The 17,062-nt window shown below is 36.2% G+C and overlaps 1 protein-coding gene across 1 annotated transcript in view; it reads left to right on the forward strand.

Annotated features, from left to right (window-relative positions):
- Nucleotides 1-17,062, forward strand: part of LOC143235728 (uncharacterized) — a 66,737-nt gene that overhangs the window by 33,146 nt on the left and 16,529 nt on the right. The window contains exons 4-10 of the mRNA XM_076473936.1: nt 2,931-3,254; nt 3,569-3,589; nt 8,400-8,596; nt 9,545-9,682; nt 10,737-10,868; nt 12,617-12,799; nt 16,785-16,888. Coding sequence (XP_076330051.1) covers nt 2,931-3,254; nt 3,569-3,589; nt 8,400-8,596; nt 9,545-9,682; nt 10,737-10,868; nt 12,617-12,799; nt 16,785-16,888 — 1,099 coding nt within the window. The remainder of the gene's footprint in view (nt 1-2,930; nt 3,255-3,568; nt 3,590-8,399; nt 8,597-9,544; nt 9,683-10,736; nt 10,869-12,616; nt 12,800-16,784; nt 16,889-17,062) is intronic.

Genomic DNA, 17,062 nt, shown 5'->3' on the forward strand with positions numbered 1-17,062 from the left:
TAACCCATTGTTTAGCTCTATGCTTATCGGCAAACCAACAAATATTATTCCAGAGATAACAAATCTAAATCATATCCAAGACGAATTAATCTACTACGTTTTCGATTAGAACGTGTTTTGTGCCTAATATCATGCTATTATACATATTTATATATCGTTTGTCTTTTATTAAACGCAAAGCTACGTAACGGGCTATTTATGCTCTGTCCATCCCGCGTATCAAAACCCTGTGTATATGCGTAGTAATCGAAGTAATATATTGCATGTATGGGCTGAAATATCACATCTTATTATCTGTTTATAAAATAAAACTTCATATAACGTTTGATATAAAGAGATTAGCATCCATTTATCGTCTTTCAAATAAGTCGTTGCTACGACCACCAGGTGTTATACTGAGCTATTCAGTTATTGACGAGTCTTCCAGGTGTTATCGTCAGGTGGTTGATGAAAAATAAAATAAACCGTTAAAGCCAAGATATTTCTTGGTTCGAGTCAGAATTGACTGACATCAGAACATGCTAATGTTCAGGAGAGATACTGACGCCATTTCTATTATCTTGTATCCAAATTATCGTTTTATATATAGCCACACTTCTTTATTCTCCGGCCGATCGATTTCACTTGATGCACGCGGCAGTTCACGTAATTTGTTTCCTGACTTTATTGACAGCAGTAGGTGCAATTTGTTTTTGTAATAACATAAAACGACATTTAACTAACATTAACGTTCCCTCTATTATTTATGTGTCATTCATTTCTGTGAGAAGGAGATCGAATTATAGGATTGTTCTAATGACTTATGGCGCGTGCTGTTCTTGTCTCCGTTACCTCACCAGTTTTTTTTCTGGCGCAATTTTTCTTTTAAAGACACGAACTTTCTTTGAACTGTCGTGTTATGTGACGAAAACCAAGAAAAATGTAAAACATATTGATAAAGGTAAAGTTTCTTGGTATAATTATAGGCCCCGGCATGGCCAGGTGGTACAGGCACTCGTCTCGTAACCTGAGGATCGCGGATTCGAATTCCCGCTGCACCAAAGATGCTCGTCCTTTCGGCTTTGGGGCATTGTAATGTGGTGGTCAATCCCACTATTCGTTGGTAAAATGAGTAGCCCAAGAATTGGCGGTGGTTGGTGATGACTAGTTGCCTTTCCTCTAGTTACACTGCAAAATTTGGGACGGTTAACGCAGATAGCCCACTACGGGTATCGAAACCATACTTGTAGCGTTATAAGACTCCAGACTAATCGCTTTGCCACTACGAAAGACAGAGTATTATGCCAAAGAGGCTCTAATTCTTTGTTTGAGTAGTAAGTTTTTTTTCGAAAGTTCTGACGTCAGAACATAAAAACTTGAAGCCAAAAAAGTTCTTCACAAGTTTTGTTTGTTGAAACACAAATAATTTACAATTATTAGAACACTGTTCTAACTACATTTTTTATCGTTTATTTTAAGAGAATAAAACGGATAATCGTTTAAGATTGTTGGCCAATTCATTGCGCGTGTTCACTTTTTGTTTAATGACAAACCTTTCAACCAAACTGTTGGAGTAGAGAGGTCATGACTTCAGAATTAATACTTATCTTGTTTGTCAATCAATTTTCAGTGTCACAACACCACCTGTGAAACACTAAATAATGTCAAAATGTCATAAATAGATGTCGCTCCACCGCAGCTATAGTTATCAATTGTTTTGGTTTTTTTTTAATTTCGCGCAAAGCCACACGAGGACTATCAGCGCTAGCCGTCCCTAATTTAGCAGTGTAAGACTAGAGGGAAAGCAGCTAGTCATCACCACCCACCGCCAACTGTTGGACTACTCTTTTACCAAGGAATACTGAGATTGACTGTACATGATAACGCCCCGCGGCTGAAAGGGCGAGCATGTTTGGTGATCGCCTTAACCACCTGGCCATGACGTGCCGCAGTTAACAAGTAACTTCTTAATTTGCATATTCAAAATCGTCTTAATATAACGCATTCAACCCTAGGTATTAAACCAATATGTCCTGAAACAAATGAAAAAAAATTAATATTTAATCTACACGATTTTATCTGTTGTTAGAAGTCAAATACTCCATACCGGTGGTGTGTTTGATTGAAAATACTGTTCTATACTATTGCTATATCGCACTATGAATTTTTGGGAACTGAAAATATATTAGACCAGACAAGGGAAATTAATGGAAGCTTTACTTTTTACAAGGAATATTGTGAAAGTGTTTTCTTTCGATCGTGTTAATTTGTCTGCAGTCCTCAAAACCTCATAAAAGTTAGTGTTGTAAGGTTAAATTAATGGCCTACTATAATATACAGCTTCCTTTGGATCTCGACTGACACGTGTGCTGCAGTGTTTATTTTCTTTTGTTCTTATTAGAAGTTCGAGAGACAGAGACATTATCCCTACTGGGTGTCCGTACCCTAGTCGGAACTTCTTATGTAAATTCATGATTAATGAAAGACTATCTTAAGATATGAAAAGTTGTTTCGTTTATATGTGTGTGTTTTCTTATAGCAAAGCCACATCGGGCTATCTGCTGAGCTCACCAAGTGGAATCTAACCCTGATTTTAGCGTTGTAAATCCATAAACTTACCGATGTACCAGCGTATGACTCCTTTATATATAATTTAAAATGACAAACCCAAACACCCATGGAAATAGCAAAACGCGAAATATGAAACCGTAAATTTGCACGGTTCATGCCAAATTTGGTTAAGATTCATCAACAGTAGTGGTAATAAAAACCCACAAAAACACTCGTAAAAACCGCAAAATGGACCTAACGAACCTTCATATTAATATAAATAAGTGTAAATTACACATAGTTAAAATGACAAGTTTGAATGACGCACAAAGAGCGAGTTTAATCTGATCTTTCATTGTATTTTACAACATAAATGATGAATATTTCTGCTGTTTTAATAGCTCTGATCAAGTCGTTAGAGAAAAGCCCGTCCACTTTAGTGCTTTCTGAGCCGTCATCAAAACTGAGATTTTTCCAGAACGTGGCCAAGGAGCTAGGCCTTATTCCGTTGAGCGTGTGTTTTGGATCGAGCGCCACGTGCCGTTTACAAACTGCGTTTCCGAGAGTTTCATTCGAAGATGCCATCACTGTCCTTGTTGACCTGGCCAGAGCAACATGCGAGGAAAGATCATGGAAGAACGTGGTGTTTCTCGTGGATAACGTTTACGGTGAGGAAACAAATGACCAAATAAAAAACTGTAACCTGTCGGTTGTTCATTGGGCCAGTAAGATGAGCCCATCGGCTTTGTAAGCCAGTTTTGCTAATCCATGTATTTTGATCAGACATCTTGATACTTACTTTAAATAGAAACTAAAATATGATGTAATGTTTTCATGATTTTGATGGATAAAAAAGGTAACATGGCGTTTGAATAAGTTAACCCGGGGCTTTCCTGTGTAAAGGCGTAATAAGATACGAGTACGGGCTATCTGCTGTCCGATTTTACCGTACTAAATCCGTAGACTGACCTCCGTCCTACTTTTAAGGCTAAAAATTTCCATAGTTTTGGAATGTTTCTCTACTTTCTTTTTGTCTCAGCTTTTGCTCGTGCATGGGCAGGTAGGTGGTTAGGGCACTAGACTCCTAATCTGTGGGTTGCGGGTTCGAATCTCCGTCCCACCAAACATACCCACCCTTTCAGCCGTGGGAGTGTTATAATGTTTCGATCAATCCCACTATTCATTGGTAAAAGAGTAGCCAAAGAGTTGGCGGTGGGTGGTTATCACTAACTGCCTTTCCTCTAGTCTTACACTGCTGAATTACAGAGAGTTAGCGCATATAGTCCTCGTGCAGCTTTGCGCGAAATTGGAAAAGGCAAACAGATAAACAATGTCAGCTTTTAGAAAAATCTGGATAAAGCAAGGGTAAGTTGTATACTATTGAAAAAAAATCGAGTTCTCTCACTCTTGTCAATAGTACCAAAGTAAAAAAAAGTCGAGTTCTCACACTCTCGTCAATAGTACAAAAGTAAAAAAAATCGAGTTCTCTCACTCTTATCAATAGTACTAAAGTAAAAAAAATCGAGTTCTCTCACTCTTGTGAATAGTACTAAAGTAAAAAAAATCGAGTTCTCTCACTCTTGTGAATAGTACCAAAGTAAAAAAATCGAGTTCTCTCACTCTTGTCAATAGTACCAAAGTAAAAAAAGTCGATTTCTCTCACTCTTGTCAATAGTACCAAAGTAAAAAAAATCGAGTTCTCTCACTCTTGTCAATAGTACCAAAGTAAAAAAAATCGAGTTCTCTCACCCTTGTCAATAGTATCAAAGTAAAAAAAAAATCGAGTTCTCTCTCTTTTGTCAATAGTACCAAAGTAAAAAAAATCGAGTTCTCTCACTCTTGTCAATAGTACCAAAGTAAAAAAAAGTCGAGTTCTCACACTCTTGTCAATAGTACAAAAGTAAAAAAAATCGAGTTCTCTCACTCTTGTCAATAGTACCAAAGTAAAAAAAAGTCGATTTCTCTCACTCTTGTCAATAGTACCAAAGTAAAAAAAATCGGGTTCTCTCACTCTTGTCAATAGTACCAAAGTAAAAAAAATCGAGTTCTCTCACTCTTGTCAATAGTACATAAAAGTAAAAAAAAATCGAGTTCTCTCACTCTTGTCAATAGTATCAACGTAAAAATATCGAGTTCTCTCACTCTTGTCAATAGTAACAAAGTAAGAAAATCGAGTTCTCTCACTCTTGTCAATAGTACCAAAGTAAAAAAAATCGAGTTCTCTCACTCTTGTCAATAGTACCAAAGTAAAAATATCGAGTTCTCTCACTCTTGTCAATAGTAACAAAGTAAGAAAATCGAGTTCTCTCACTCTTGTCAATAGTACCAAAGTAAAAAAATCGAGTTCTCTCACTCTTGTCAATAGTACCAAAGTTTAGTTCTTGTCTTTTATTGTAATCTTTAATTTTTTCATTGTTTTCTTCCATTTACTTTTTTTTAATGTCTTCAACGAAGTTGCTTGTGAGTCCAAAACTAAATTGGTTATAAGGTCACTAATAACATATCAAGCCACATAAAAAAGTTAAACAAATACCATTAGTATAGTCCTGAAAACATCCTTAGGATACACATGATCTTACTGTCTTTTTAAACTGTTCATAAACCATGATGCTTGTGAGGCTGTGAATATATTGGTAACACATCAGTAACACACCAAACATAATTAAAACGAAAACACTAACCTACTAGTTACTACTGGGCTCTCTTATAAAAATGTCCCACGCTGGTACAGTGGTAAGTCTACGGATTTATAACGCTAAAACCAGGGGTTTGATTCCCCTCGGTGGGCTTAGCAGATAACATGGTGTGACTTTTCTATAAGAAAACACAAACACACTCTTATAAAACGTATTTTACAAATACAATGATGTGTGTTTGTTTTTGGAAGTTAAGCGGAAAACTACAGATTGCTGTACTCACCACAGGTATCGAAACCTGATTTTTAGCATCATAAGTCTTCTGATTTACCGCTGTGTCATGGAGGAAGGGGCGCACAAAAGATGATTAGGTCATATTGTTTGGTCAGTACTTGACACTGTGTGGTTTAACAGGCATAGAAATTCTTCAGCATGATAAAATACCTTATTGGTAGTGGCAAGTGTAAGACGTGTGAATAGAATTTGAGGGGTTAAATAATTATGAAGCTAATACGAGGCTTAAGAATTAAGTAGGAAAACGAACAACCATAATTCGACGAAACAAACCAAGTAGCAGTTACGCAGGAAAATCTTTAAAGTTAAGTTTTAGAATACTGGGGGTGTTGTGGGGGTGTGTACCAGAAAAAAAGAAGAAAATTCAAAGTTGTTCTGGTTTGGTTTGGTTTGAATTTCGCGCAAACCTGCTCGAGAGCTATTTGCGCTAGCCGTCCCTAATTTAGCAGTATAAGACTAGAGGGAAGGCAGGTAGTCATCACCACCCACCGCCAACTCTTGGGCTACTCTTTTGCCAACAAATAGTGGAATTGACCGTAACATTATAACACCCCTACAGCTGAAAGGGCGAGCATGTTTGGTGCAATGGGGATTCGAATCCGCGACCTTCGGATTACGAGTCGAGTGCCTTAACCACCTGACCATGCCAGGCCGTCCGAGTTGTTCTATATTCGTTGCGCTGTGGGATGCTCACACTTCTAGGAAATATAACGAACTTTTATTGTTCACTTGACAGCTCAGCTCAGTAAGATGTTTAATATTTTTTCTGCTTTACTGGAATTGAAATGCCAAGAACCGATGTTTAAAGCCGAAAGTTTTAAATATGTAAGCAGATGAGACTTCCTACGGTCGTAAACTGAATGGCAGATTTCAACAGCACGTATTTACAATAAACATCCAACTAAACCGACTGTTAGCTAATAAAGGACAAAAGTATGTGTCATAACTGGTAACCTACGAGAATCAACCGTTACGACACGTGCTTGGGAACGTACGTTAAAATTATAGGGGATTAAGCCTATATACTTTTACACGAAGGCAGGTGTTGTAAAGGACAATTCTAAGAGGCACTGATTATTTATATGTTAAATGTGGGTATTAACAAAGATTAATGAAACCGCAACATCTGTGAACTATTGTTTGACGTCACACGATGCTTAATATCAGCTTGTATATTCTCAACAGTTTATTCTGATCCATAATTATAAATTATCTTGTGTTCTAATCTCTAATTATAAAGCGCGTTATGTTCTAATATGAACTATATACACACATACGTAGATCGCACCAAACATGCTCGCCCTTTCAGCCGTGGGGGCGTACTAATGTTACGGTCAATCCCACTATTCTTTGGTAAAAGAGTAGCCCAAGAGTTGGCGGTGGGTGGTGATGACTAGTTGTCTTCCCTCTAGTCTTACACTGCTAAATTAGGGACGGCTAGCGCAGATAGCCCTCGAGTAGCTTTGTGCGAAATTCAAAAACAAACAGATATTTATGTAACTTATTTATTCACACTTCTATTTCACTGGAATAATAAATCAGCAATTAATCGTTAAAATAGTTTGTTATATATTTATTTTAGTTTTCATTAGGTCGCGTTGGTTCTCAATGGCGTTTGTCTCTTATTTGTTTATTGAATTTCGCGCAAAACTACTGGAGGAATATAACCCCCAGAAGTCCCTAATTTTGCAGTTACATACTAAAGGAAGACAGCGAATCAGCGCTACCCACCGCCAATTCTTGGGCTATTTCTTTATTAACAAATAGTGTGATTGAAAATCGCATTATAACGATCTCGCGGCCAAAATTGCGGGTATGTTCAGCGACGGGTTTCGATTCTGTGGTCCGCAAATTGTGTGTTGGCCGCTCTAACCATCATCAGGTCATGCCAGGTTTTCTGTTTCGTTTTGTTTTTATAGTGACTGCGTTAATTTTCCATGTTCTTAATCTATACATTATGCACATATACGTTCTATTCTCGGTTTTAAAACTGTTTTTTTTTATTTCGCTTATTAATTATGTTTGTTTGTTTGTTTGGAATTGAGCACCAAGCTACACAATGTGTTATCTATACTCTGCCCACCACGGGTATCAAAACCCAGTTTCTAACGGTGGGAGTCCGCAGACATGCCGCTGTGTCATTAGGGGGCCATTAAATTATGAAAAAGGACTCCTTTTCAAACGTTGAATTTTTATTTGCTAAATTACTGAAACAAAACGAATTAAAGAGATAATCCCTCTGAGGTTGCAGCACGTCTTCGAGTGCAGAATTATTAATAAGTTGAAATATCCACTGCTTATTGTATTCAGTTTTAATCGACGTTTTTATGTTTACGTAATAATATGTAAAAAAATATGAATAACAGATATTACAATATTTAATACCAGATCCTCTTGTCTGAGCCACTATCAGACTAGTTCAAAATCATAAGCCTATTTTGTTTTTCTGTTAACTTTTCTCTCTCTATTTTATTTTAATATTTTCAATTAATCAGTGAGATAAAAACCAAGGGCATCAATAAAATCTGATTTTTGGGGGGATCCGGGTGAGGCTTAGTGTATAACATCTCGGGCTGTGATCGAAATAATCATGGTTCGTGTCTCGTTGCTCTTTAAAAGCTTTGAGAAAAAAAAATCTAATTTCAACAATTTTATTTTCCGAAAACGCCCTCTATATGGAATGCGATTGGACATTAGCGAACAACTGCTTAAAAATTTAATATATATATATATATATTTTTTTTTTTTTACTGTAACAGTCTCAACTTGGGTATTTCTAATGCTGTAGTAAATGTCTCATACTTAAATATGAATATAAATAAATACTTTTGTTATTAATTTCAAAACAAGTTTCCAGTTGTTCAGAAATGCACGTTAAATGAGAAATTTCTATAACAGAATAATTTGTATGTATAATCCATTAATTACTCAATCTTATAGAAGCAGTTACTATCGCAAGACATACACTCAAACTCAGAAACTCGGAGAAACAGCTCCGGATTACAGTAAGGAAGATTTCCTCAGACAAACCAGTAATCAACAGTTTTCTTCGTCAGGTATCCAGTACTTTGATGCGCGAAAAAACGGTTTTTATTTTGTTATGCGAAAGATTTACAAGTGCTGTTATTCTAGAAGAGGTGAGTCTACTATTCGGGTTACACTTCGTGGTAGTCAGGTGTACTGTGACAGGCACATCAGATATACCGTGACAGGCACATCAGATATACCGTGACAGGCACATTAGGTATACTGTGACAGGCACATGAGGAACACTGTAACAGGCACATGAAGTATACTGTAACAGGCACATCACACGTTATTTTGTACCCTTAACATTTAGAAATGTTATTTCACTAGAGCTATATTTCCTTGAACCGATATACTGGTCAACAACTGACATTACAAAGTCGTCATTCAATAGAGCTACATTTCCTTGAACTAATATACTGGTCAGCAACTGACATTACAAAACAGTCATACAATAGAGCTACACCTCCTTGAACCAATATACTGGTCAACAACTGACATTACAAAGTCGTCATGCAATAGAGCTACACCTCCTTGAGCCAATATACTGGTCAACAACTGACATTACAAAGTCGTCATACAATAGAGCTGCACCTCCTTGAGCCAATAGAGTAGCCAATCATTGTTATGTTATGTTACGAGAATGTCTTGTTCGAGGTAACAGAAAGCTGACCAGTCAGTGCTACATGTTCAGTTTTAGGGATGTTTTATAACTTAATTTCAAGGTACTTATAACATTCAGAGTGTGAGGTTACAACTTGTATTCCGTTTACAGTTGTTTAAGTCCTGGGCGTAACCTCGCTTCTTTTAACAACTATTAGGGTAACTGACTGTTTACGAGTGAAAACTGTAATTTTTTTGGCCAACATATCTTTACAAAAGTTAAACTATTCTATATTCTAAGATTGATTTAAACGAAACGGAAATGAAAAACAGACAAAACCTCGAACCTTATTCTTACAAAAATAAGAAAGATAAAAAAAAATCTTTATAGTAGTAGTTTAGTTTGTAACTTAGTTTAGAGTATTTTCTGAAATCATATGTCTCTCTCTGTTCAGGCTGTGGAAATGTCTTTGTTCCAAACAAACATATTTTGGATTTTGTTTTATCCTGACTTGGACCTACATCAAATGTTGCCCCTCCAAATAAGAAAAGTGACTTTTGTTATTCAATCTCCAGAGGTCGAATTCTCGAAGGTGAGGAAGCATACTGTCTCAATGGACATCTTATTACGTAACAATCTCACTACACTACATCAAGCAGTTCTAAGTTTACTTCGTTTGAAACTTGATATCGTCAAGAGAAAGTACGTTTAAGAGGCAACAAAGCTATAAAAAAATATAATTTCCTTAACAGTTACAAATTTATGATTTTTTTCGTCAAATCGTAACACATTTTAAAGTAACAATCCTGAATACCATTACGTTGTATTTTAGAGAACCTAAGTGGAAAGTCTAAGTATTATAAAAATTGTGTCTTTAAGAACCTACGTAGAAACTCCACGTTGTGTGTGAGTGCTGGAATAACCTACGTAGAAACTCCGCGTTGTGTGTGAGTGCTGGAATAACCTACGTAGAAATTTGGATAAAAACAATGTCATGTCTTTGATAACTTGTAATAAATATTATATAAACACACCTCTGATTTTGAGTTCAAGATAAAGAAGTTAAGTATAACTGGGGGGGGAGTATATGCAGTTTTCATTATTGTTATCACAAATGTTAGGCCTATTAGTTTTAAATTAATACCTTGTTTAATACCGTTATGCAGCAGTTACAAGAATATATGTATACCAGTCGTTGTTTGTTGTTTTGAATTAAGCACAAAGCCACACAATGGGCTATCTGTGCTCTGCCCACTACGGGTATCGAAACCCGGTTTTTAGCGTTGTAAGTCGGCAAACATACCGCTGAGCCACTGGGGGGCCATATACGTATACCAGAGCTCTAGAATATACATTCCTTTTTTGGCGGCATTACGAAAGTTTTATCCTTCCGACATAATATTTTACGAGGCGTAGCCGTACATAATTTATCAGTGATAAACTCTTGGGTCACTCTTTTACTAACGAATAGTGTGACAGTCATATTATAACGATTAGACGGTAAGCATATTTGGTGTGACAGTTATTCGAACCCAGCACCCATGGATTATGAGTCGAGCACCCTAACCGCCACAGTTTTAAGGATACTAATGTACAAATTATTGTATGATTTATTTTTCTTGTACTCTCCAAGTCTTTCATTTCAGAATATTCCCGTTAGAGTTTTGGAAGAAGTAAAATCCAATATAGAGAGAAATGCTACAAATCCAGTTAATGCTTCATCGTTAAAAGGACCTTGTGGTCACCAGTTAATCAACTCAGAATATCCAAACAATACGGTAAGAAAATATTTATTGTTTTACTATTTAATCCTGATACATGGATATATCGTTTTAAAATTATCTTATGAAATTAGTTAAATGTTCCACGTATTGACGAAATTCAATAGGCTATGGCAGCAACATGAACTTTATCTCTCTGACAAGTAAAATAAAAAGTAAGAATTCTATTAGCCGTATTCATCTGAGATAATATAAGAAATAAAAAGTAAGAATGCTATTATCCGTACTCATCTGAGATAATATAAGAAATAAAAAGTAAGAATGCTATTAGCCGTACTCATCTGAGATAATATAAGAAATAAAAAGTAAGAATGCTATTAGCCGTACTCATCTGAGATAATATAAGAAATAAAAAGTAAGAATGCTATTAGCCGTACTCATCTGAGATAATATAAGAAATAAAAAGTAAGAATGCTATTAGTCGTACTCATCTGAGATAATATAAGAAATAAAAAGTAAGAATGCTATTAGCCGTACTCATTTGAGATAATATAAGAAATAAAAAGTAAGAATGCTATAAGCCGTACTCGTTTGAGATAATATAAGAGATAAAAAGTAAGAATGCTATTATCCGTACTCATTTGAGATAATATAAGAAATAAAAAGTAAGAATGCTATTATCCGTACTCATTTAAGATAATATAATTATAAGATAAAGAGAAGGCGTAAAAATAAAAAAGTCACAGGTTATTATTAAAGGGTTTTATGAACAGGAGTAAGGCATTAATTTATATGGTCAAACCCCCAAGAAAAACAGTAGGGAAAACTCGTTGACTTTACAAAACGTAACATACAAGTAACACATACGTAAGGAACTATGGAAATGTACACGGAAACATGGTTTGAAAGTAAGATTTCAATGAACTACCGTCCAAAATTAACGCAAAACGTAATTTTAGGTAAATCTTTTAGGATAATTACAATCAAAGCAAAACTATCAATTCAAAGATGATTTAACCTCCCCCCCCCCAAAGAAAAGCTATATTGTATAACATTAACTACTACATTGAATCTTCTCTTCAAGAGTTATTTAAATCAGTGCATACATTTGGGGTATCCGTTTAGTTTACTGTTACTGTTACTGTTACTGTTTACACAAAAGCAAAACAAGGTTTTGCAGTAGTTTCTTTTGTTAATTATGAATTAATTTTAAGACAATTTAAGTCAAAAACGAATGTTGCTGATAGAATAAGTGGTCGTCATTTCCGAGTAGGGTAGGAAATATAATATTCCTTTGGCGGCTCAGCGGTAAACTCTAGGGCCTATATCGCTAAAATTCTGAGCTCCATCATAGCGTCAGACACAGCTCGCAAAACCCCTTGTGTAGTTTTGCCCTTAAATAAACAACAAAGGGTGATTAAAATGAACTGGAAATATTACATTGTTGGACTTTTGAGCAGAATAACAACAGAACAGAAACAGTTTTATTGGTTATTCCTCAATTGCCAATTCTAGCTTCTCATGAAATAAATATAATATCGGACTTCAAAGAACTTCCATTTATAATTTGTTTGTTGTTAAGTGCAAATATATACAATGGGTTACCTGTGCTGTATCCACCACGGGTATAGAAACTCGGTTTCTAGAGTTATAAGCCAGCAGACTTACCGATGTGCCACTGTAAGGGTGCGGTGGAGGACATTAGTTATCTGTCATAAATGTAAATTTTATTCGTTATTGATCATGATTACAAAAGTGCAAGTCGACTTAAAACAAGATGGCCGATTTTATTGTGCTTTTCGCAGGTTTCTCCAAGTGTCAACTGCTTGAATGGTCAACTAGAAGTAAATATCAATCTCGTGCACGTTCTTCAGAACTCACTAGGAGAGGGAGGAGAAGAAAGAATAGAAGTAGAATGGTCTTCTTCGGATGGACTTCGTTTCCTTCGCAATGGAACTAACACACATCTACTCGTTACAACAATACATGTTAGTACAAAACGGATCTTTATGTAACAATATGTTAGTACACAGAACATCATAATGAAACTCTTGCTTATATGATATTTGAAAAACCTTTTTATTACGCGATGTGTAACCACCAACTTTACGAAATTTTAATCATGCGTGAATATAGATTTGCAATAGGGGTCACGATTTTCCCGTTTCGCCTCCGTGTTCCGACACTGAAAACTTTTATTTTTATCCATTTGAATGTACAGAAAAATTGGGTAGCTGAATTTACTGCTCGTAGTGGAGCAAAACGAAGGTGAAGAGGTCACACGCATATTCGACGTTTAGAGAATATTTGGTATATTTTTGTCTTTGGACAAGAAAAAAAAGAATTCAACAGAGATTACTATACAAGGCTGCAAATCGCTTATAGCTACCATACACTGTCATTCCTACCAACTGCTGGCACCCCAAGTGAGCACTGGCGTCATGTGTAGTCAGCTAAATAACGTGTGAATTGTGAGCTTCTGGCACAATGCCGTGCCTGACTGCTTAATGTTATAACATAATAGTAAAATAACTAAGTTTGATAGAGCAATAAACAATTATTGACTAGTTAAGAGGAAAACACGCATCTGTCTAGCTGCAGCATATAACTAGTCTAGAATTCTGCCGAGATTTCCGATAATGTTTGCAAATTCAGCCTTCAAAGTTCTGCTGTGACGTCACGTCTGCGTTGTAACAGTCTTGGCAACCAGACAACATTGAAATTATTTGTTGACTGGCTTTTCAAGGCAACAATTAAAATGTTTCATACCACGAGATGCACACTCTGTCGTTCACGACAACTAATTCATACTAAACATAGAATAACGTACTTTGCACAGTATTTTCTCACTGATGGACACTGTCTTATAGAATACCACAACGTATTTAGGACTTTCGAAATGTTATGCTTACAAGAATGAACACTTTAGTGTTCATGGTTGATCCATAGTTTTGTATTTGATAGGACACTGTAATTTAGTCAGAAGTGTCAGCAGTTTATTACATACGTCATTAATGTTTCTTAGAATTATTATCATGTTACATCGTATCTTCTGCAGTAGTTTTTATTATTTGTTATGTAGCACGAACTATAGTTTCTTTGCTAGTTTTGTTATGTTACGCCAACTATGCAATGTCTTTTTACATTAGTTTTGCTGTTTTATGTTTAATAGGATATCGTTGTTTTTTCCGCACTTTCAAATATTGTATTTGCAGTGCCCTGAAAAAACGTGTTAGGACAAGAAGATACCCGATAAGAAGATACCCTGTCATTCTTTCCAATTTATAGGGTTAATTCTTCCATGCCTTTACAGAATGAATATTTCAACAGTGTTGTAACGTTCCACTGATCTCTGTTGATAAGTGAATGAGCCCAAGGTTAGAATATTTGTCATACATTAGAATTCCCATATACCTGTACTAAGGGCATGTCATAAGGGTTTTGTTTGATCAAATTTATGTTATGAAATAAGTGTCGTGGTACCCCATGCAGTCTTAACCTTACAGAAAGAAGCTAGCATGGTGCTATTATGTGGTACCAGTGTTTGCAAGAATAAATCAGTTTACTAGTACTCCACTGATAAACCTTGATAAAAACAGAGATTAACAATATATATTAAGCCGTCATGCCACGGCCCAAAAAGCATACAGAATTGTCAGTAGAGCAGAGAGTTCGTATAGAATCTTTATGTGATGTTAGTTGGACTCTCCATCAAATTGCTACAGACTTGAAATGCTCTCCAAACATTGTCAAGTCGACAATAGATCGTGAGACTGAGACACGTGAATCTGAAAATATGAAAGTAAGAGACAGAACATCCAAACTGAGTGGTACTGATGTTAAGTATCTTTGTTTATGTCATTATCAGAACAGAAGGAAGACTGTCACTGATCTCAAGCATGAGATAAACAACCATGCACCAGATGACAGAAAAGTGTCCAAACCTACAGTATCAATAAGACTCAATGAGAATGGAAAAACTGATCATGTAGCAGTTAAAAACTTTACTCCGGTCTCCAAATATTGTCAGTAAACTAATATTTGTTACAAAGTACAAAAACTGGACTGTTGATGATTAGAAAAGAGTGTTATGGACGGATTAATCCAAGTTTAGAATATTTGATTCAAAGTGTAAGTGTTGAACATCCGGCGGAAGAAATGTGAAATATATTTACCTTAATACATAATACCTACTGTGAAGTATGGGGGAGACATTATAATAACTACTGTGAAGTATGGGGGAGGCATCATAATACCTACTGTGAAGTATGGGGGAGACATTATAATACCTACTGTGAAGTATGGGGAGGCTTTATAATACCTACTATGAAGTATGGGGAGACATTATAATACCTACTGTAAGTATGGGGGAGAGATCATAATACCTACTATGAAGTATGGGGAGGCATTATAATACCTACTGTAAGTATGGGGGAGAGATCATGATACCTACTGTGAAGTATGGGGAGGCATTATAATACCTACTGTGAAGTATGGGGGAGACATCATAATACCTACTGTGAAGTATGGGGGAGACATCATAATACTTACTGTGAAGTATGGGGGAGACATTATAATACCTACTGTGAAGTATAAGGGAGACATCATAATACCTACTGTGAAGTATGGGGAAGACATCATAATACCTACTGTGAAGTATGGGGAGACATTATAATACCTACTGTAAGTATGGGGGAGACATTATAATACCTACTGTGAAGTATGGGGGAGACATCATAATACCTACTGTGAAGTATGGGGAGACATCATAATACCTACTGTGAAGTATGGGGGAGACATCATAATACCTACTGTGAAGTATGGTGGAGACATCATAATACCTACTGTGAACTATGGGGGAGACATCATAATACCTACTATGAAGTATGGGGGAGACATCATAATACCTACTGTGAAGTATGGAGGAGGCATTATAATACCTACTGTGAAGTATGGGGGAGACATTATAATACCTACTGTGAAGTATGGGGGAGACATCATAATACCTACTGTGAAGTATGGGGGAGACATTATAATACCTACTGTGAAGTATGGGGGAGACATCATAATACCTACTGTGAAGTATGGGGGAGATATCATAATACCTACTGTGAAGTATGGGGGAGACATTATAATACCTACTGTGAAGTATGTGGGAGACATCATAATACCTACTGTGAAGAATGGGGAGACATTATAATACCTACTGTGAAGTATGGGGAGACATTATAATACTTACTGTGAAGTATGGGGGAGACATCATAATACCTACTGTGAAGTATGGGGGAGGCATTATAATACCTACTGTGAAGTATGGGGGAGACATCATAATACCTACTGTGAAGTATGGGGGAGACATCATAATACCTACTGTGAAGTATGGGGGAGACATCATAATACCTACTGTGAAGTATGGGGGAGACATCATAATACCTACTGTGAAGTATGGGGGAGACATTATAATACCTACTGTGAAGTATGGGGGAGACATCATAATACCTACTGTGAAGTATGGGGGAGACATTATAATACCTACTGTGAAGTATGGGGGAGACATCATAATACCTACTGTGAAGTATGGGGAGACATTATAATGGTTTTGAAGCGTTTCCTGCTAAGACCACAGGACGGCGCACTATGAAATACAACATAATTAACATGGCGCTTCAGAGGAAACCGTTTCCTCAGTACTTTGTTAACTGTGTTATATTTAGTATAACATAGATACTTATACGATTGGTTATGTTTCACTGGATATCGCTGGTTTATTTTCCATTGAGTATTAAAGTCGCCGATTTGTGTTACATAAAAAGAAACTCTGATTATACAGATATCACTAGCTGTTGGCGCGCATTTTTATATTGAACTTCTATATGTTTTTGGTATAAGTCATCATTCTGTTGGTTATTTAATATAGACTGTATAATGAATTTGTTAGAGGACTTTCATGAAGGTTTTATTAATTTTTTCTAGTCTCCTCCATATGTTTTTGTGGATAAGGACGACCTCGGGAAGCTCGTGTTTTCTGGTTACCTTGTTGAAATAATCGAAACACTCTCAAAGAAGCTGGATTTTAGGTGAACCAACTATGAAAGTATCTTATGTGTTGAGTGGATTACATGTTACAAGAGTAAAGCTATTCTGCATAACGATCAAACGCATAAACTAATGAGAGTAGCGAGTTGGAGAGTATATGATCCACATGTGACAAGAAGTGACGTGAGGTGTATTTCCTATGACGTATGCACATT

The sequence above is a fragment of the Tachypleus tridentatus genome, chromosome 12, assembly GCF_004210375.1.
Source record: "Tachypleus tridentatus isolate NWPU-2018 chromosome 12, ASM421037v1, whole genome shotgun sequence".
Taxonomy (NCBI): domain Eukaryota; kingdom Metazoa; phylum Arthropoda; class Merostomata; order Xiphosura; family Limulidae; genus Tachypleus; species Tachypleus tridentatus.